Below are 14,846 nucleotides of genomic sequence, written 5' to 3'. Positions count from 1 at the left end.
CCTACCCGTCAAGTTCACTCTTTTCTTGTTATTAGTATTTTGAGTGCTCGTTTAAGGTAAGAATTATGTCTAAGTTATTCAAGTTATAGCTTAGACATTAATAAAGGCTATGGTCTTTAACCTTGAAAAGATTTTATAAACATTCATAAAGAGTTTTCATAAAAAGTGACTTCTTGATGAAGTAATGTTAACCAAGTTATATTTTAACGAGCAGGTAGTAACTTAAGGGTATATCACTAGTAGTGAGTTTATTGCCTAAGGAAAAGTAATACATATAAACCCCAATCAACCACGAGACCCGTTTACTTACCTGGCGAAACTCACCAGCGTGTTAGAACCTATTAAGCCAAAGCATGGTATATCAAACGTCACGATAAAATGAGTATATTCATTCAAAGACAAAGTTGAAAACTTTATCAAGGTTAAGCTCAAGGGCATTAGCTTAATCAAGAAACACCATTCAAATATTTATAAGAACCTATTCACGTATAGGTTAATATCATTCACAATCAAGAAGGTTTTCAAACGCACACCTACGGTACAAGTGAATACGTTAAACCTTTTCCGTCAAAAGCATATTTATACTCTTAAAAGATAGACGGGTTGCTTATCTTAAAAAAGTTAGTCAAAAGTTCATGCAAAGATTTAAAATGTTATAATACAAAATAGAAAATTAAAGCAAATCAGACTGATTACACATGTGTCTGGATCCAAATATATCTGAACAAAGCAACATGCTAGAATCAGTCATAACCAGTTCTCAATTGGGCATCAGCTATCAGAGAACTCTTGAATTGTGTGTGTATGGCAGTGGTACAAAATCTCGGGAATAGTAGATATTTTGGCTGAGCTTGTATAGAAAACTATATGTGTATTGTAACCATAGTTTAATTATTTTTAGAGTCATACGTGTTCACCTGCACATAGCTGACGTATTTTTACACCCATTGTATGTAACTAAGTATTAGTAAGAAATAGCAAGGATTGGAGTCATCATGGAGATAGAAGCACGTTACAAGATGGGTCAGTTTTTGATAATGAAATCCTTGTTATATTAACAAACATTTTGTAAACGAATACTTGGGTATTTAATTCCCAAGTAAATTTTCAATGTAAATTAATATTTTAATCAACATAAAAGTCTTCCACTAAAACTAACCCATAAACTCTGATATTTTATAAAACATGTACCAACTCGTGGTCACACTTCTAGGGCCAAAGTCGGGATATGACACCAAATCCTTTGGAAATATAATATCTTGTGACATATGCAGTGCTTCACAATGTGAGTGGAGAATTGATCTATCGACAAACATATTTTCTGTATGTCATACCTTGGCAAGAGTTTTTAACATACAACATTACATGTAGTCTAGATATAAAGCCGAGTGTGTGTGTGAACATTGTGAGCACGTGACGTTTTGCATAAAATGAAACTCATAAAAACAAACCATAGTTTTAAGTATCACTACATATACTAACATATTTTTCTCTTATAGATTAGCGGGACCTTCTGAAAGTTCTCGGGATGTATAGCTTCGGTTAATGTGTTGTTTCGAATAGTTTGTTCAAAGCTTGCTTGAGGACAAGCAATGTTCAAGTGTGGGGAGATTTGATGTATAAGAATTTATACATCTTTTCAACACTAAAATGTCTCCAAATAAGCGCAATTTCGGCAACTATATTATAATAAATAACCACTAATGCTTATAGTTTCTATCTATATATACATATAGTCATAATGAATAAAACAAGTTGAAATACGAAGAAAAACGAAGGTAAACGGTGAAAACACACTCAACACTCCCCATGGTGAATCAAGACATGACCATGCCTAGAGCATATGCAGTAAAGACAAAAAAGTCAGGAAATCAAGACATGGTCATGTTAATCAAAACACACCCCATATAATACAATACTATTGCACATATTACTACACATTATTACATATATGCAAATACAACACTATTGCACATATGGAATATTTACTATTACATATGTGTAACGCATCGACTTTTTTTATATTTTTTTGCATACAATACAACACTATTGAATATATGCAATACACACTATTGCAATTATGTAATAATAACATTAAAGGTTTATGTATTGCATATGTGCCTTACGAATTTTTATTTTTATTTAACAAAAAATATTTTTTTTTTGGGTGAAAATAACAACATATATTAACAAGGATGAAAGAATATATATATATATATTTGAATTTTTTGTTTTAAAATCATTTCTTTATTATTTCTCTAGTTTTATTTTTAATAAGAAGTTATTTCTTGATCATGTCACATTGCCCATAACTATACTATCTACACAATAACTATGAAAATCTAATTACCGGATAAGAGAGATGATCTTTATTCTCTAACACAGAAGGTTAGCTCAAACACTAGTAACTGTTCGCATTTAGCATATAGGTTATTGTTTTAGTGAATACATAACATTGAGAATAATAACGTTAATCATTTAGCGAATACATAAAATTCTCATTTTTATTGTTAATCTCTGACGTTAATAACAAATGTAGCTTGTAACAAACACACACAAAAAATGACGTGACGTGAACATTGTGCGCATTAGCGCCAGTCATTAAATTTCTTTGCATATTAAAAAATTTAACTTGATTTACTTTTTGTAAGAATAACCATGCAATTTAAATACATTTTAAACATATTGTTAAGCAATGAACTTAAAGAAATCATGAGTTCCAGTTCATTAGCTCATTTAACTATAAAAAATGTTTTAATTAAGTCATTTAATTTTCATATTTTATTAAATTATAGGTTTTAACACACTCTTTTTTATCAGGTTTTGCTTTCGTTTTAATGAAGAAATTTTTTTATCAATTTTTTTATGTTGATGTGGAGTGGTTATGTTGATTTTATTTTTTTGTTTTTTATTATAATTAATGCTTTTTATTTTCAAATATAATTACATATATTACAAATCCCAACCACCACATGTTCACCTTCATTGCTTTCTAAAAGCGCAAAAAATCCAATAGGCTCGATTTGAATTTCTGGTGACCCGATTTGAAAAAAAATGCAGAACTAAAAATCCGTACTTTGTAAATTAACTATATTAAACGAATTGTAGAAAATAAACTCAATGATTTTATTGTTTGGTTTGATTAACAAAAAGAACTAAAAGCAAGTAACAAATTTTAAATCAAATACGCGAGAATATGTTCTCACTCGGTTTCAGGTTTCCATGAATGTTAATATTTAAGTTTAACCTAAGATGAACTACACAAACATAGTTCGAGAATATGCGGTTGGTTGTGATAGATGGGGACTAATACTTGGATTATAAAACGCAATGTAACCACCCACTAATAAGTTAATATATCCAACCCCGAATTCCTCCTGATTAATCTCAATTGCCTATGGCATCAAGAACTGACGGTTAAGAAAACAAAATCAACAAACTAACAATTTATCCATCAATACATAAACACCATAGCAATGAAATCATAAAGATTTAAACTACTATCTTAGCAATAACATAAGCATCCATATAACATTCAATACGAAACCTTACAATCCAAATGAAACACAAAGGAAATTAGCCAACCATGATTTGGCTCGTCATCCCTTCGATTATAGTATGCATATGAATCAAAAACTGATATCCAATGATTACACAACTCACAATAATGTTATGGAACCTCTAATCGCCCTTCGATCGTCTCCAACTGAAAGATATGATAACGATACCTAAAAGCCGTCCAAAAACGTATTTTAAATGGGTTGTTACAAGTTTTACGTCAGGCCCACCGTAAGCTACGATGGCCAGCGTAGCTTACGGTTGCCTTAAATTGGCCTGCGCTGGGAAAACTCTACCATACAGCAGAGTTTATTGTTCAGAAACCACTTAGCTTACAGTGGAGGCTTTGGAAACTATTTTGTTTTCTTGTTTCATGTTCATCTTCCGTTGTCCTATCTCCCCTTTTCGACTAGCTTCATTCCAACACATCCCATCCACTTCTTTTACGTCTCTTGCTCCTGAAATAACATTTAAACGTAGTCATTCCACAAAATAAACCGATTAAATGTATATTTATTAATTGATCTTTTAGAACTTAAGGGTTGTCCAACAGACCACCATTACATTCCTGTAGTTACCCGTTGCTTGCCCTCAAGCAACTCATTCATTCATTTTAAAACATTAACTCATTCCAACAAAGCTCATCTCAGTTAAGGTCCCAAATCATACCTTATTCCATGTGTTTATTATTTGCACTATTATCACGTTCATATTCATCAAACCTAGAAATTAACCAAACCTAACACGTTTCTTGTTTTTCTCTCACGCAACACACTGCTCAAGAACTTTCACTCAATAACTTCTTCAAAGCTAGCATGATGTGCTAGTCCACCCAAATGAAAGTGTGCAAATCCACTATAATAAGCTTGTGTTTATATCTAGTGACCCGATTTGAAAAATTCGCGCAAAAAAATTGATAGGCTCGATTTAAATATCTAGTGACCCAATTTTAAATTTTTTTTGCAAAAGTGACATAATTGAAACACTTTTGAAATTTGGTTATCATTTTATGAGATATTACTTTTGTTAAACGGTTTAATTTGGGTGCACAACAGGACAACACCACCTTGGTGTTGCCATTGCCGCCCCAAAACAGTTTACCTACACTATCACCGTCACCGCCACAACCATCGTCACTGCCGCCATGGACCACTATTTCTCCCACCATCGCCATTAGCCATCATCAAAATCAAATATATCATGTAAATCTAAATTATCTTTTTTATCCTTCATAACCAACGGATTTCAAGGCCAACCATTTTGTCGCATCACCTTTTGACCGGAAACAATTTAATCTTTTACACCAACCGATTTTGTTGCTTTAACCCATTATCTAACACAATCCAACCGTCCTGTCCATTTTGCCAGCTTACCTCCTAGACAAAGATGTGTTGGTTTTAACTTTTAAGTAATATTTTACCCCGATGGTGTCACGTGATAAATAGTATAGGGGTAAGTTTGAGTCAATCGATAGAAAGTGCAAGGGTTGTATTTGTAAAGTTTCATTGTAATACAGTTCGTTAAATAGACGAACATGAAGAGAATGAAATATTGATGAGTTTGTTAATCTTGTTCTTAGTTTCTCTATCTACTCTCTAAAATCTACACGTAACATAAGGAGTAGGGATGACCAAAATCGGTACTGGTACCAGTATCGAAATCAGTACTGATTTAGTACTGTCGGTATCGAATCGGTTACCAAAGTTTTGAGTTTCGTTACCGGTACGGTATGGGACCGGTATTTTCCGAAATTTTACCTTCAATCCCGGTGTCATCCCGATCCCGTACCGGTACCAAGAATTCACGATTTTCGAGACCGGGACCGGTCGGTACCGGTACGATCCCGATATCATCCCTAAATAACATTATGTTAATCCGGTTGCGAAAACTAAGCAAACCGACTTGAAAATGTTTGTTCCGGTCGAATATAGGGCTATTCTGTAATGAAAAATAAGGGAAGCAAGAATCTAAAAGACCATAAGTAGGTACTTAATATATGCAACCATTCATCAAGTGAAAATGTTAGATTTGGGTTCCCACCCACACACTTTTGTACATTTTAAATAGGTTACATTATTAAATTATTATAAAAAAATTAAATAATAGATCTACAAGTTAGTTTACATTTTAAACAACAATTAAATGGTGTTTGGAATTCCTTATTTTACTTTCTTATAACTTTTCATTAAGTTAATAAGTTACAAAAGTGTAACTTATAAAACTTTTCTTTTCTTAATCTCAAACACCTTATTACTTTTCAAAAAATTTATAAGTTATATATTAATGAAGATAAGCAATTTCAAACACCTTATTACTTCTCAAAAAGTTTATAAGTTATAAATTAATGAAAATAAGCAATCTTAAACACCTTATTACTTCTCAAAAAGTTTATAAGTTATAAATTAATGAAAATAAGCAATCCCAAACACCCCCTAAATGACAATTCAACTTGTCTAACAAGTATTTTACACGTAAATAAGATAAAATTGTAACCTCTTAACATTCAAAGAGAATATAGCATTTTAAAATTGTCCAACAAATTTTATTTTAAAGAGAGAATATTCATAACTTTACGGCGAAATATAGCAATACAAAAATGGCACACAGCTTTAGTTTACAAACAAACACTCAAATAGATTATAGACCCCTCAAAAAATAACATTTGGCACAGACGTCCTACCGAGAATAAAAAAATGCTCGTTGGTGTGATGCTTTACATTAGTTCTGCCACTTCCTCTCTGTAAAAACCGCATAAACCAATCACATATTAGAAATGTCAAAAATCATGACATGGCAAATGTGCCACTAAGTTTGACCATTCTGACTTTTTATGACATGGCAACCCGTGTAGATATAGGATAAAATATTTGAAAGTTTCGGGTTTTTTTATCAAGATATAGGTCAGGCGTGTAAAAGAGTCGAGTCGAGTCGAGCCAGCTTGAGCTTAACTCATTTTGATCTCTAGATCTATGGTTCAAGCTCGGTTGGCGAGAGATTTCTCAAACTCAAGCTCGGCCTCAGCTCGTTTATTATGTTTCAGTTATCTAATTATTTTACTCATAATTAGGATTAGAATAATTTCAGAACTTCCAAGAATTTAAAAATATTAAGAGCTCTTAACAACCAATCTTTTTATTCATTTATTTTATATATTTAAAAATATTTGACGATAGTCTTATCATTTATTAAATGTAAACTTATAATTTCGTATATGTAAATTGGTTACTACACATATGTAATCACAAAATTACATATTAAAAGTGACAAGACTTCTTTCAAATAATATAAAATACATATATACTAAATAAATTACGTGATTAGTTGTTAAGAGCTCTTACAGGTCTTAAATTATTTGAAAAGTTCTGAAGGATCCAAACCCTATATAACTATTATATTTAGTTATTAGTTATTTTTATCATACTTATATAAATATATAACTACTTTTATTATATAGGTAACATTTATTATATATTACATAATAAAAATAACTAAATTTATATCAATATGGTACGTTCAAGATCGACTCAATTCAAACTTTTATTGAGCTGGTCTCAGGCAGCCCACGAGCGGCTTGGCTCATTTACATTATATAAATAAAACCAAAGCTGAATACATGTTTACAATTTAGCCAATAAAAATAAAGCAAATTAACAAAATACCTGGATTATTATATCCTTTGGTGGTCTGTTGTGGGCTCCGCCTGACCCGAGGCGAACCATGCCTACCACTAACCGAACCGGGCAACGAGTGTCTCTTTTTCAGATAACCTTCTTTACCGTGCACATCCGGACTTGATCTTGGTGAGTTATTCACCAAAGCTTTTGCCTTTGCAGACTCAGTAATTTGCATATAACTCGGTATAGAATTACTACTACAACTATCCCGAGGCTCCTGATCAACAACCGGTTCAGAACTTTGTGACCCAAACGAGTTCCTTCGGTTTGCGGGTTTGCTCTCTAGAGGCAAATGGTCCAAACTGTTTCTTAAACCCAACCCATGGTTTGAACTTACAGTTGACTTTGTACTATTTGACCACGCTTTCGGTTTTGTTGGAACCTTTTTAGCATTTTTGTTGTTTGAGATCTGGCTAGACGGTCTTACTGGGGACTCGGATTCTTTATGCATTGATGACTTCATTTGACGGCCCGTTTCGGGTTCCAACTCAATATGTTCAGTAGATGCGTTGTAGTCGTATGTTTCTGATAAATTTGAAACGGAGTGAGTCAACTCGTCAAGTTTGGATTCTTTGTAGGATTCAATGTTTCCAGCTTCTGATGGATCGGGTGAGTCGAGCATGGATGTGACCGAAAGCTCAGTTCCACATTCAGACCCACCTGTTCGACTATGGCCCAGTTTTAAGCTTTCGTAAACAGGTGGTCCCACAGGGTCAACTGATTGACTTTTACCTGCGCTCCCGTGTTTTTGGTTTGCAGAATTCATGGAAGTCAACGACTTGTTGTTAGAAGTCAACTCCTCGAATCTTGACTGGACAGCAATGAATGCAGCCCTTTTGGAAGGAGGGTTGGGCTTCTCAGGCCCGAGTCCAGGCCCATTATTTGAATGTGTACTTTCATCAGAAAGATTATCAGACTTTTGTTCAGAAACTATGTTTTCAGTCTGGTTTTTAGTATCTATGACTTTGTCTTGTACTTGTTTCGGTTCATGTGGGTCCCGAAGTTGGGGAGAAGATACCGATGTCCATCTTTCCAACCATTTCCAAGATGGATCATCTATTGATGGATCACATTTGATGTTGATTTGTTTGGTTCTTGGTGTAGATTCCAGTAGCTTTTATAGAAATTAGATTGTTAGTTTCATATTTATTAATAAAGTAAATTGCAAAAGGCTATCAGAATAAAATGGGTTGATTTTTGGGTAAAGTTTAAAAAGCCTTATAAATTTAACAGAGCAAAAAATACCAGAAATTGTTCTTTAAATAGTTCTATTAAAATGTATAGAAAGTCATTTTTCTAATACAGATATTATAAACCTTTTTAACACATAAACTATTTAAAAACAATTAAGGACAAAGAAGTGCTTGTGGGTCAGCCCAACTCGAAATGGAGCGTATGAAGAATTAAAAACTGCGCCCCGCTTGGGGTCGAAGCATATAATGTATATATGTGTGGGCCCTTGGGTGGGCAAAAGTGATATTGCACTAATTTTGACGTTTAACTTACTAATTTCGTGAAAATAGCGTTAAAAGTGGTAGAAGGTTAATCAGGCATCATGTGGTGGCGTTAATAGCCGAAATACAAGGGTACATGCACCAATCCGCCGGGCTCCCGATGGTTGCGTGTTATGTGTCTTATGTCCAAGGCTTGATGCAAAACCACTTTCGAGCTGGGGGTCTCATTGGAAGCAGCATCTCTATTCCTATTGGGTAGAAGTAAGACTGTCTACATCTTACATTCCTCCGACCCTACCATAGCTTTGCTATTGGTGGGATTTGCTCTGTACGATGATGATGATGACAAAGAATTAAAAGCATTGACATGAACCCTACTTGACCTATTATTAGGGGTGCACAAATAAGGTTCGTGGCCCTAATCGGTTCAGGTTGAAACCGAGTTAGGTTGGGTTAACAAAAGTCAAAACTGGGTTTTGGCCAAACTAGGTTGCGTCGGCAATTGGCACTAGTTTTTTGAAGGGGGGAAAGGAGCGACTTAGACATGTTTACAACCAGATTTTAACTTTTAACTGGTTGGAGTCGGGTTTTGCCGGTTTCAAAGTGGTTTCAAGGTATACGGTTACAACCCAATTTCAACCCTATGGTTTGGGTTAGGTCCAACCCGGTTATGAAACCAAGTTGGGTTCGCGTATATAACCGGGGTTCAGTTCCTAACCAAGTTGTTTTGTGCATCTCTACCCATAACCAACTTGCCCGATCAGGCCATTTTGCCACTAGTACGGAAAAGTTAAAACCGTTCAAGATAATAAAAAAGAACAAGCTTTATTACCTGGATAGCAAATCGGTTACTGAGTAGCTTCTCAATTGAGATATATGTTGGATGCGGCACGGTTCTAGAGTCTTGTTTCCCTTGAAAAAAGAAATAAAAAAACAACATATAATAATTAAAGGTTGAAGCAAAGGAATAGATGGAACAAATTGGTTTGCAGGAATAACAAGTTTTGGTTAATAAATGATTTCCAAACATCAACATAAAACCAATCACATACGTTTACCTTTTTCCGGGTAGACGTTTTTCCAAGAGACACGTTAGTGTGGCGGGCGCGAACAAGAGCTTGCATCTTAACAATAGATTGAATGCAACGCAACGTTCCAGCCGCACGACAACGAACCAAATGCCCTCGTACCGCAGCTTGTAATTTTACAATTTCCTTATATCTTATCAGTTCTCTTTGAGCCTAAATAACACATGCAACTATAATTAACATATATTAAGTCAATTAGGAGCTTAGGGCTTTATTAACCAGTAAAATATGTTGGAAACAAATACGACAGGTAACATAGCATAACAGATCATAACAAACAGGTAATTTTTAATATAGTAGGGTAGACCCACAAACACTTTTTTTTGCAATTTTTATCTCGTTTTGCGTGCCTAGCACGAATATCCGTTTTATGTTTCAAAAATGAGTTTGGTCACACACGCCCCGAAAATAGTGGTTGTCTGATAATTTAATTTAAAATGTGAAATTATAGCTCGGTTTAGACGTCCCGATTGGCCGCGGGACTCGTTTCCGTCTTTGGCGTACCGGAAACCGTTAAAATCGGTTAAAAATACCCAAATCATCCGACTTATTTTCGGATGATTCATTTTTACTTGTTTAACTCATTTATATGAAAATAGTCCATTTTTAAGGTTTTCATACACCAGTCAGCTCGCTTAAGCGAACTTCACCGGTTTACGCGTTTTAACTTTAAAAGTTTGATAATTAGCACAAATAATTATCCGTTTACTCTCGGATCTTGAAATTTTGCACAAATCACTTTTTAACAGTGGGGAATTTTATAAAAATATTTCCAGAATTAATTCTTATATTTAAAATTTACTTATCTATTTTTAAACACCATTTAAACACTAAATATGTCGTAAATACCAAACGATCTTAGAAAAATCTCAAATTTCCCCTGGATGTCCCCTGCCATCCACATAGTCCCCTGTAATTTTTCCAAAACTAAAATCTTCTTTTAAATGCCATTTTTACTAAAATCGAGCTAGAAATCCCTAGAACTCGTTTAACCGAAAAGCCTACTTAGACTTCTCCAACGGACCTCAAATTTTGTGTGTGACTTATACATGATATGAAAAGCTTATCCAAAATTTTCTAGAATTTTTCATGATATTTAACTATTTTTCACCATTTTTAGCCAAAACCGAGCATTAAATTCACCAAATATTCATCCTTCATCCAAAAATTACCAAAAATTCACAGATCTCATATTTCCATGTGTTTAACACCTCTTTAAAATTTCGTGACCTAACTCTAAACGACCAACAATCTGTCCAAAAACACATACGCCGACAAAAACCGAATATACCTTTCGTTTTCCGCCACTACAAGCTACAAACTCATCTTTCCGCCTTATCTACCACTAAATACAGAGCCTACAAACAACATACCACAATACCAAGCAAGTTACACTCACGATCAAGCCATTTCTTTCATGGTTACGGTTATTGTAACGATTCCGGCAAATCCAGGTATACCCTAGCCGGTATATACTATTTACGTGTCATTTAAATATTGATTATATGAGTTATAGTACGTATATACGAGTATATATGATTCATAGTACGAATCATACTCGATTATATAGTGAATCGTATTGGAATTACAATTAACCAATGAACGATTATTGAAACCCGAACGAATCGGGAATTACATTATAGACGATGTATATAATGTTTAGTGATATTTACGAAGTATTAATGCTTCGGGATAGGTGAATTATAGCACAGAAAAAGGATTTCGATTTAATGGTACGTCGGTACGCTAAACGAAACCTTTAACACCAAACCAATCAAGAGACGATCAATCAAGCCGAAAAAGATGCGTAATTATTAATAATATGATGTTTTAATGTCATGGGTTAAATTTTTAAAGTTTTTAAATCAGTTTTAGGTAAATTTTATTTTAACCCGAAAAACAACCATTTTATGCTCGTTTTAAGCCGAACTACGAGTTTAAACGAGAAACGAACTGAGCCAGATTATCCACAACATTATCCGGATTGCGTAATCCAAATATGTGGCCTAGAATGGATGTGTGGGCCCCACCCCACCCATTACTTTGGACCGATCGGTCCTAGGGGGTATTATTTACCTCACTTTTTCTTTTTTATCCATCAAACAAACAAGAACTCTCTCAAATCCTTCAAGTGTTCATCCAAATTCTTGAGTTTTTAACCAAGATCTTCAAGGTATATACATAATTTGAGGCTTGAATCTTGTTTTTAATTTCATAATTCTTGAGAACAAGAGGTTCCAAGTGAATATGGGTGAAAACCCGAGATGGAACCGATTCTCGTGTGATCAAGGGATGTATACAAGTTATACAAAGGATCTTGATCCAAGTAATGAGTTAAAAGTGTTTAGAATAAAATTTTACGGTTGAAATCTTGTAAAAATGAATTTCCTTGTGAAAGACGGGTGAAAACCCGAGATGAAACCGACTCTTGCATGATCAAGAGATGTATACATGTTATACAAGGGATCTTGGTCCAAGAAATGAGTAAAAAGAGTCGAGAACGGATTTTTACGGTTAAAACCCTTGTTTTTACATAAAAACCGACACTTTGAAAAGAAATGGTTTGATTGTTGGTATAGTTTGCTTGGTATAGTGTTATTGTGCTTGTAAGTGTTGTATCTAGCGGCTAGCAAAGGCTAGAAACCGAGATCCTTGCGATCTAAAGCTAGAAAACACAAGATAGTTCGGTTTTCGCGTGTATATGAAATTTGGACAGATTTTCGTGTGCTAAGAGTCGGGTCACGAAATTTCACAGAGATGATCTACACATAAAAATATGAGATCTGCGAATTTTTGGTAATTTTTGGATAAAAGATGAATATTTGGTGAATTTAATGCTCGGTTTTTGCCAAAACTAGGGAAAAATAGCTAAACATGATGAAAAATTCTGGAAAATTTAAGATAAGCTTTTTATAACATATAAAAGTCACTCACAAAATTTGAGCTCAGTTGGAAAAGTCTAAGTAGGCTTTTCGGTGAAACGAGTTCTAGGGCTTTCTAGCTCGGTTTTGGGTGAAAATGGCTTGAAAAATGAGTTTTAAATTCTGGAAAAATTCCAGGGAGTTATGATGATGGCAAGGATCATCCCAGAAAAATTTGGGATTTTTCTAAAGTGTTTTGGTATTTTTGACATATTTAGTGTATTAAAAAGGTTTAAAAATAGATAAATAAATGAAAATATAAGAAAATAAATCTGGAAAATTTTTATGAAATTTCTTACTGTCAAATTAAGTTCTGTGCAAAATTTCAAGACCCAAGACTAAACGGGTATTTATTTGTGCTAAAAGGAACATAAAAACAAATTGTTAAAGCTTAAAACGTGTAAACCGGCAAAACTCGCATAAGCGAGCTGACTGGTACATGAAAACTCTAAAAAAGGACTAATTTCATAAATCTAAGTAAATTAAGTAAAAATAAATCATCCGAAAATAATTCGGATGATTTGGGTAATTTTACCCGATTTTACCGTTTCCGGCACCGAAATACCGGAAACGGGCCCCGCGGCCAAACGGGGTGTCAAACCGAGCTCTAATTTCATCACTTTAACTAAAATAACAGTCAAACACCATTTTTGGGTTAAGTGTGAATAAACTCATTTTTGAAACTAAAAACGGATGACCGTGCTAGGCACGCAAATCAAGGAAAACATAAAAATGATAATTTTGACCGTCCGACTCTAAGTAATGGCACAATCTGAGTCCTTAGGAGTGTCACGGGGTTAACATTGTCCCCGGATCGAGTACAGTACTGGGTTAACAATGTCCCCAGATGTACCGATTAATACGGATTTAGTTTATGGGAATTATATAGTAACGACTAGATATTATATTACAGATCCAGGCACGTAGCTGTTCATTGTATTACCCACAGACTCACAAAAAGGTGAGTTTTCACGAGCCCCTTTTAATGAACTGTTTTAAATATTTTCCCGGGGCGGAAAACATGTTTGTGTTAAATTATCTAAGTACATACCGATCGTATGGAAACACTTGTATATTTATATATATATATATATGGTATGATGCATAGAATAGATAATTTGTTTATCGGGTGGAATTGTTCTGGGGTAACTTAGTTCCCAGAGGGTTATTGGATATATTTCTGGGTTAACAGTGTTCCCAGAGGGTATTGGATATGTTTCTGGGTTAACAGTGTCCCCAGGGGTTATTGGATATGGTTCTGGGTTACAGCGTCCCCAGAGGGTATTTGATATGCTCTGGGTTAACAGTGTCCCCAGAGGTTATTTGATATGTACTGGGTTAACAGTGTCCCCAGGGGTTATTGGATATGTTCTGGGTTAACAGTGTCCCCAGGGGTCGTTTAATGTGTTTTTGGGTTAATAGAGTTTTCACTTACGGGCTTAGCATAATTTCATCATTAACATATGATTTTTATACTGATCTATGGTTTATTTAAATTAGTGAAACTCACCAACTATTCGTAGTTGACCCGTTTTCTTTACATGCTTTCTAGGTATGCCCAAGTTGGAATGATTGATATGTGCTTAACTATCTGTGCTACCTGTTGGAAGCTTGCTGCTCTGTATTTTGTAATGAATATATATTAATGTCTTATCGGTAAAACATGTGTGTAACACCTAGACAGTAACGAAACTCGCAACAATGTAATATGTTATAAATTAATGTAGTGGTATTTTCTTTATAAGCAATGCTGTTGATATCAGATGTGTCTGTTGCATCCCGTGTACGTTTCCGCTGCGGTTACGGGGTGTTACAGTTATGATACTAAAACAAAGATTTTAACCGTAAAAATTCGTTTTTGACTCGTTTAACTCATTTCTTGGACCAAGATCCTTTGTATAACCCGTATACATCACTTGATCATGCAAGAATCGGTTTCATCTCGGGTTTTCACCCATTTTTCATTTGAAACCTCATTTTCTTGAAAGAAAACTTAAGAAAAGAAGATAAACACGATTACTACTCGGTTTTTACCTTGTGTTCTTGCTTGAAAACTCGGGTTTTTGATCAAAGGTTTGAGAGAGTTGAAGGTTTGTTGAGTTGGGTGTGTAAAAAAAGAAAATGAATGGTTTGTGGGTGTGTGTGTGTTCC

The 14,846-nt window shown here is 34.4% G+C and overlaps 1 protein-coding gene across 1 annotated transcript; it reads right to left on the bottom strand.

Annotated features, from left to right (window-relative positions):
• Window positions 1–6,136: 6,136 nt before the first annotated feature.
• On the bottom strand, window positions 6,137–10,065 carry LOC143622576 (protein IQ-DOMAIN 32-like). Its single transcript, XM_077093683.1, has 4 exons — window positions 9,735–10,065; window positions 9,519–9,589; window positions 7,218–8,346; window positions 6,137–6,296 (listed from the first exon to the last, which is right to left on the bottom strand). Exons 1-4 carry the CDS (start codon window positions 9,808–9,810, stop codon window positions 6,277–6,279), a joined length of 1,296 nt encoding a protein of 431 aa, XP_076949798.1. The 5' UTR covers window positions 9,811–10,065; the 3' UTR covers window positions 6,137–6,276.
• Between the last annotated feature and the right edge of the window lie 4,781 nt (window positions 10,066–14,846).

Source organism: Bidens hawaiensis, unplaced genomic scaffold, assembly GCF_021521415.1.
Source record: "Bidens hawaiensis isolate Kalapana, Puna unplaced genomic scaffold, B.hawaiensis_p1.1 tig00003219_1, whole genome shotgun sequence".
In the NCBI taxonomy this organism is placed as follows: domain Eukaryota; kingdom Viridiplantae; phylum Streptophyta; class Magnoliopsida; order Asterales; family Asteraceae; genus Bidens; species Bidens hawaiensis.
The sequence above is the reverse complement of the archived record's forward strand: the minus strand, read 5'-3'. Positions and strand labels throughout refer to the sequence as shown.

Bases quoted from the DNA above. Each gene is read 5' to 3' on its own strand.
- LOC143622576 (XM_077093683.1), bottom strand. From the start codon at position 9,810: ATGCAAGCTCTTGTTCGCGCCCGCCACACTAACGTGTCTCTTGGAAAA. The intron at 9,590-9,734 runs GTGATTGGTTTT...AAGGGAAACAAG, and splicing joins CCGGAAAAAGGTAAACGTAT to ACTCTAGAACCGTGCCGCAT. The intron at 8,347-9,518 runs GTAATAAAGCTT...TTTCTATAAAAG, and splicing joins GTAACCGATTTGCTATCCAG to CTACTGGAATCTACACCAAG.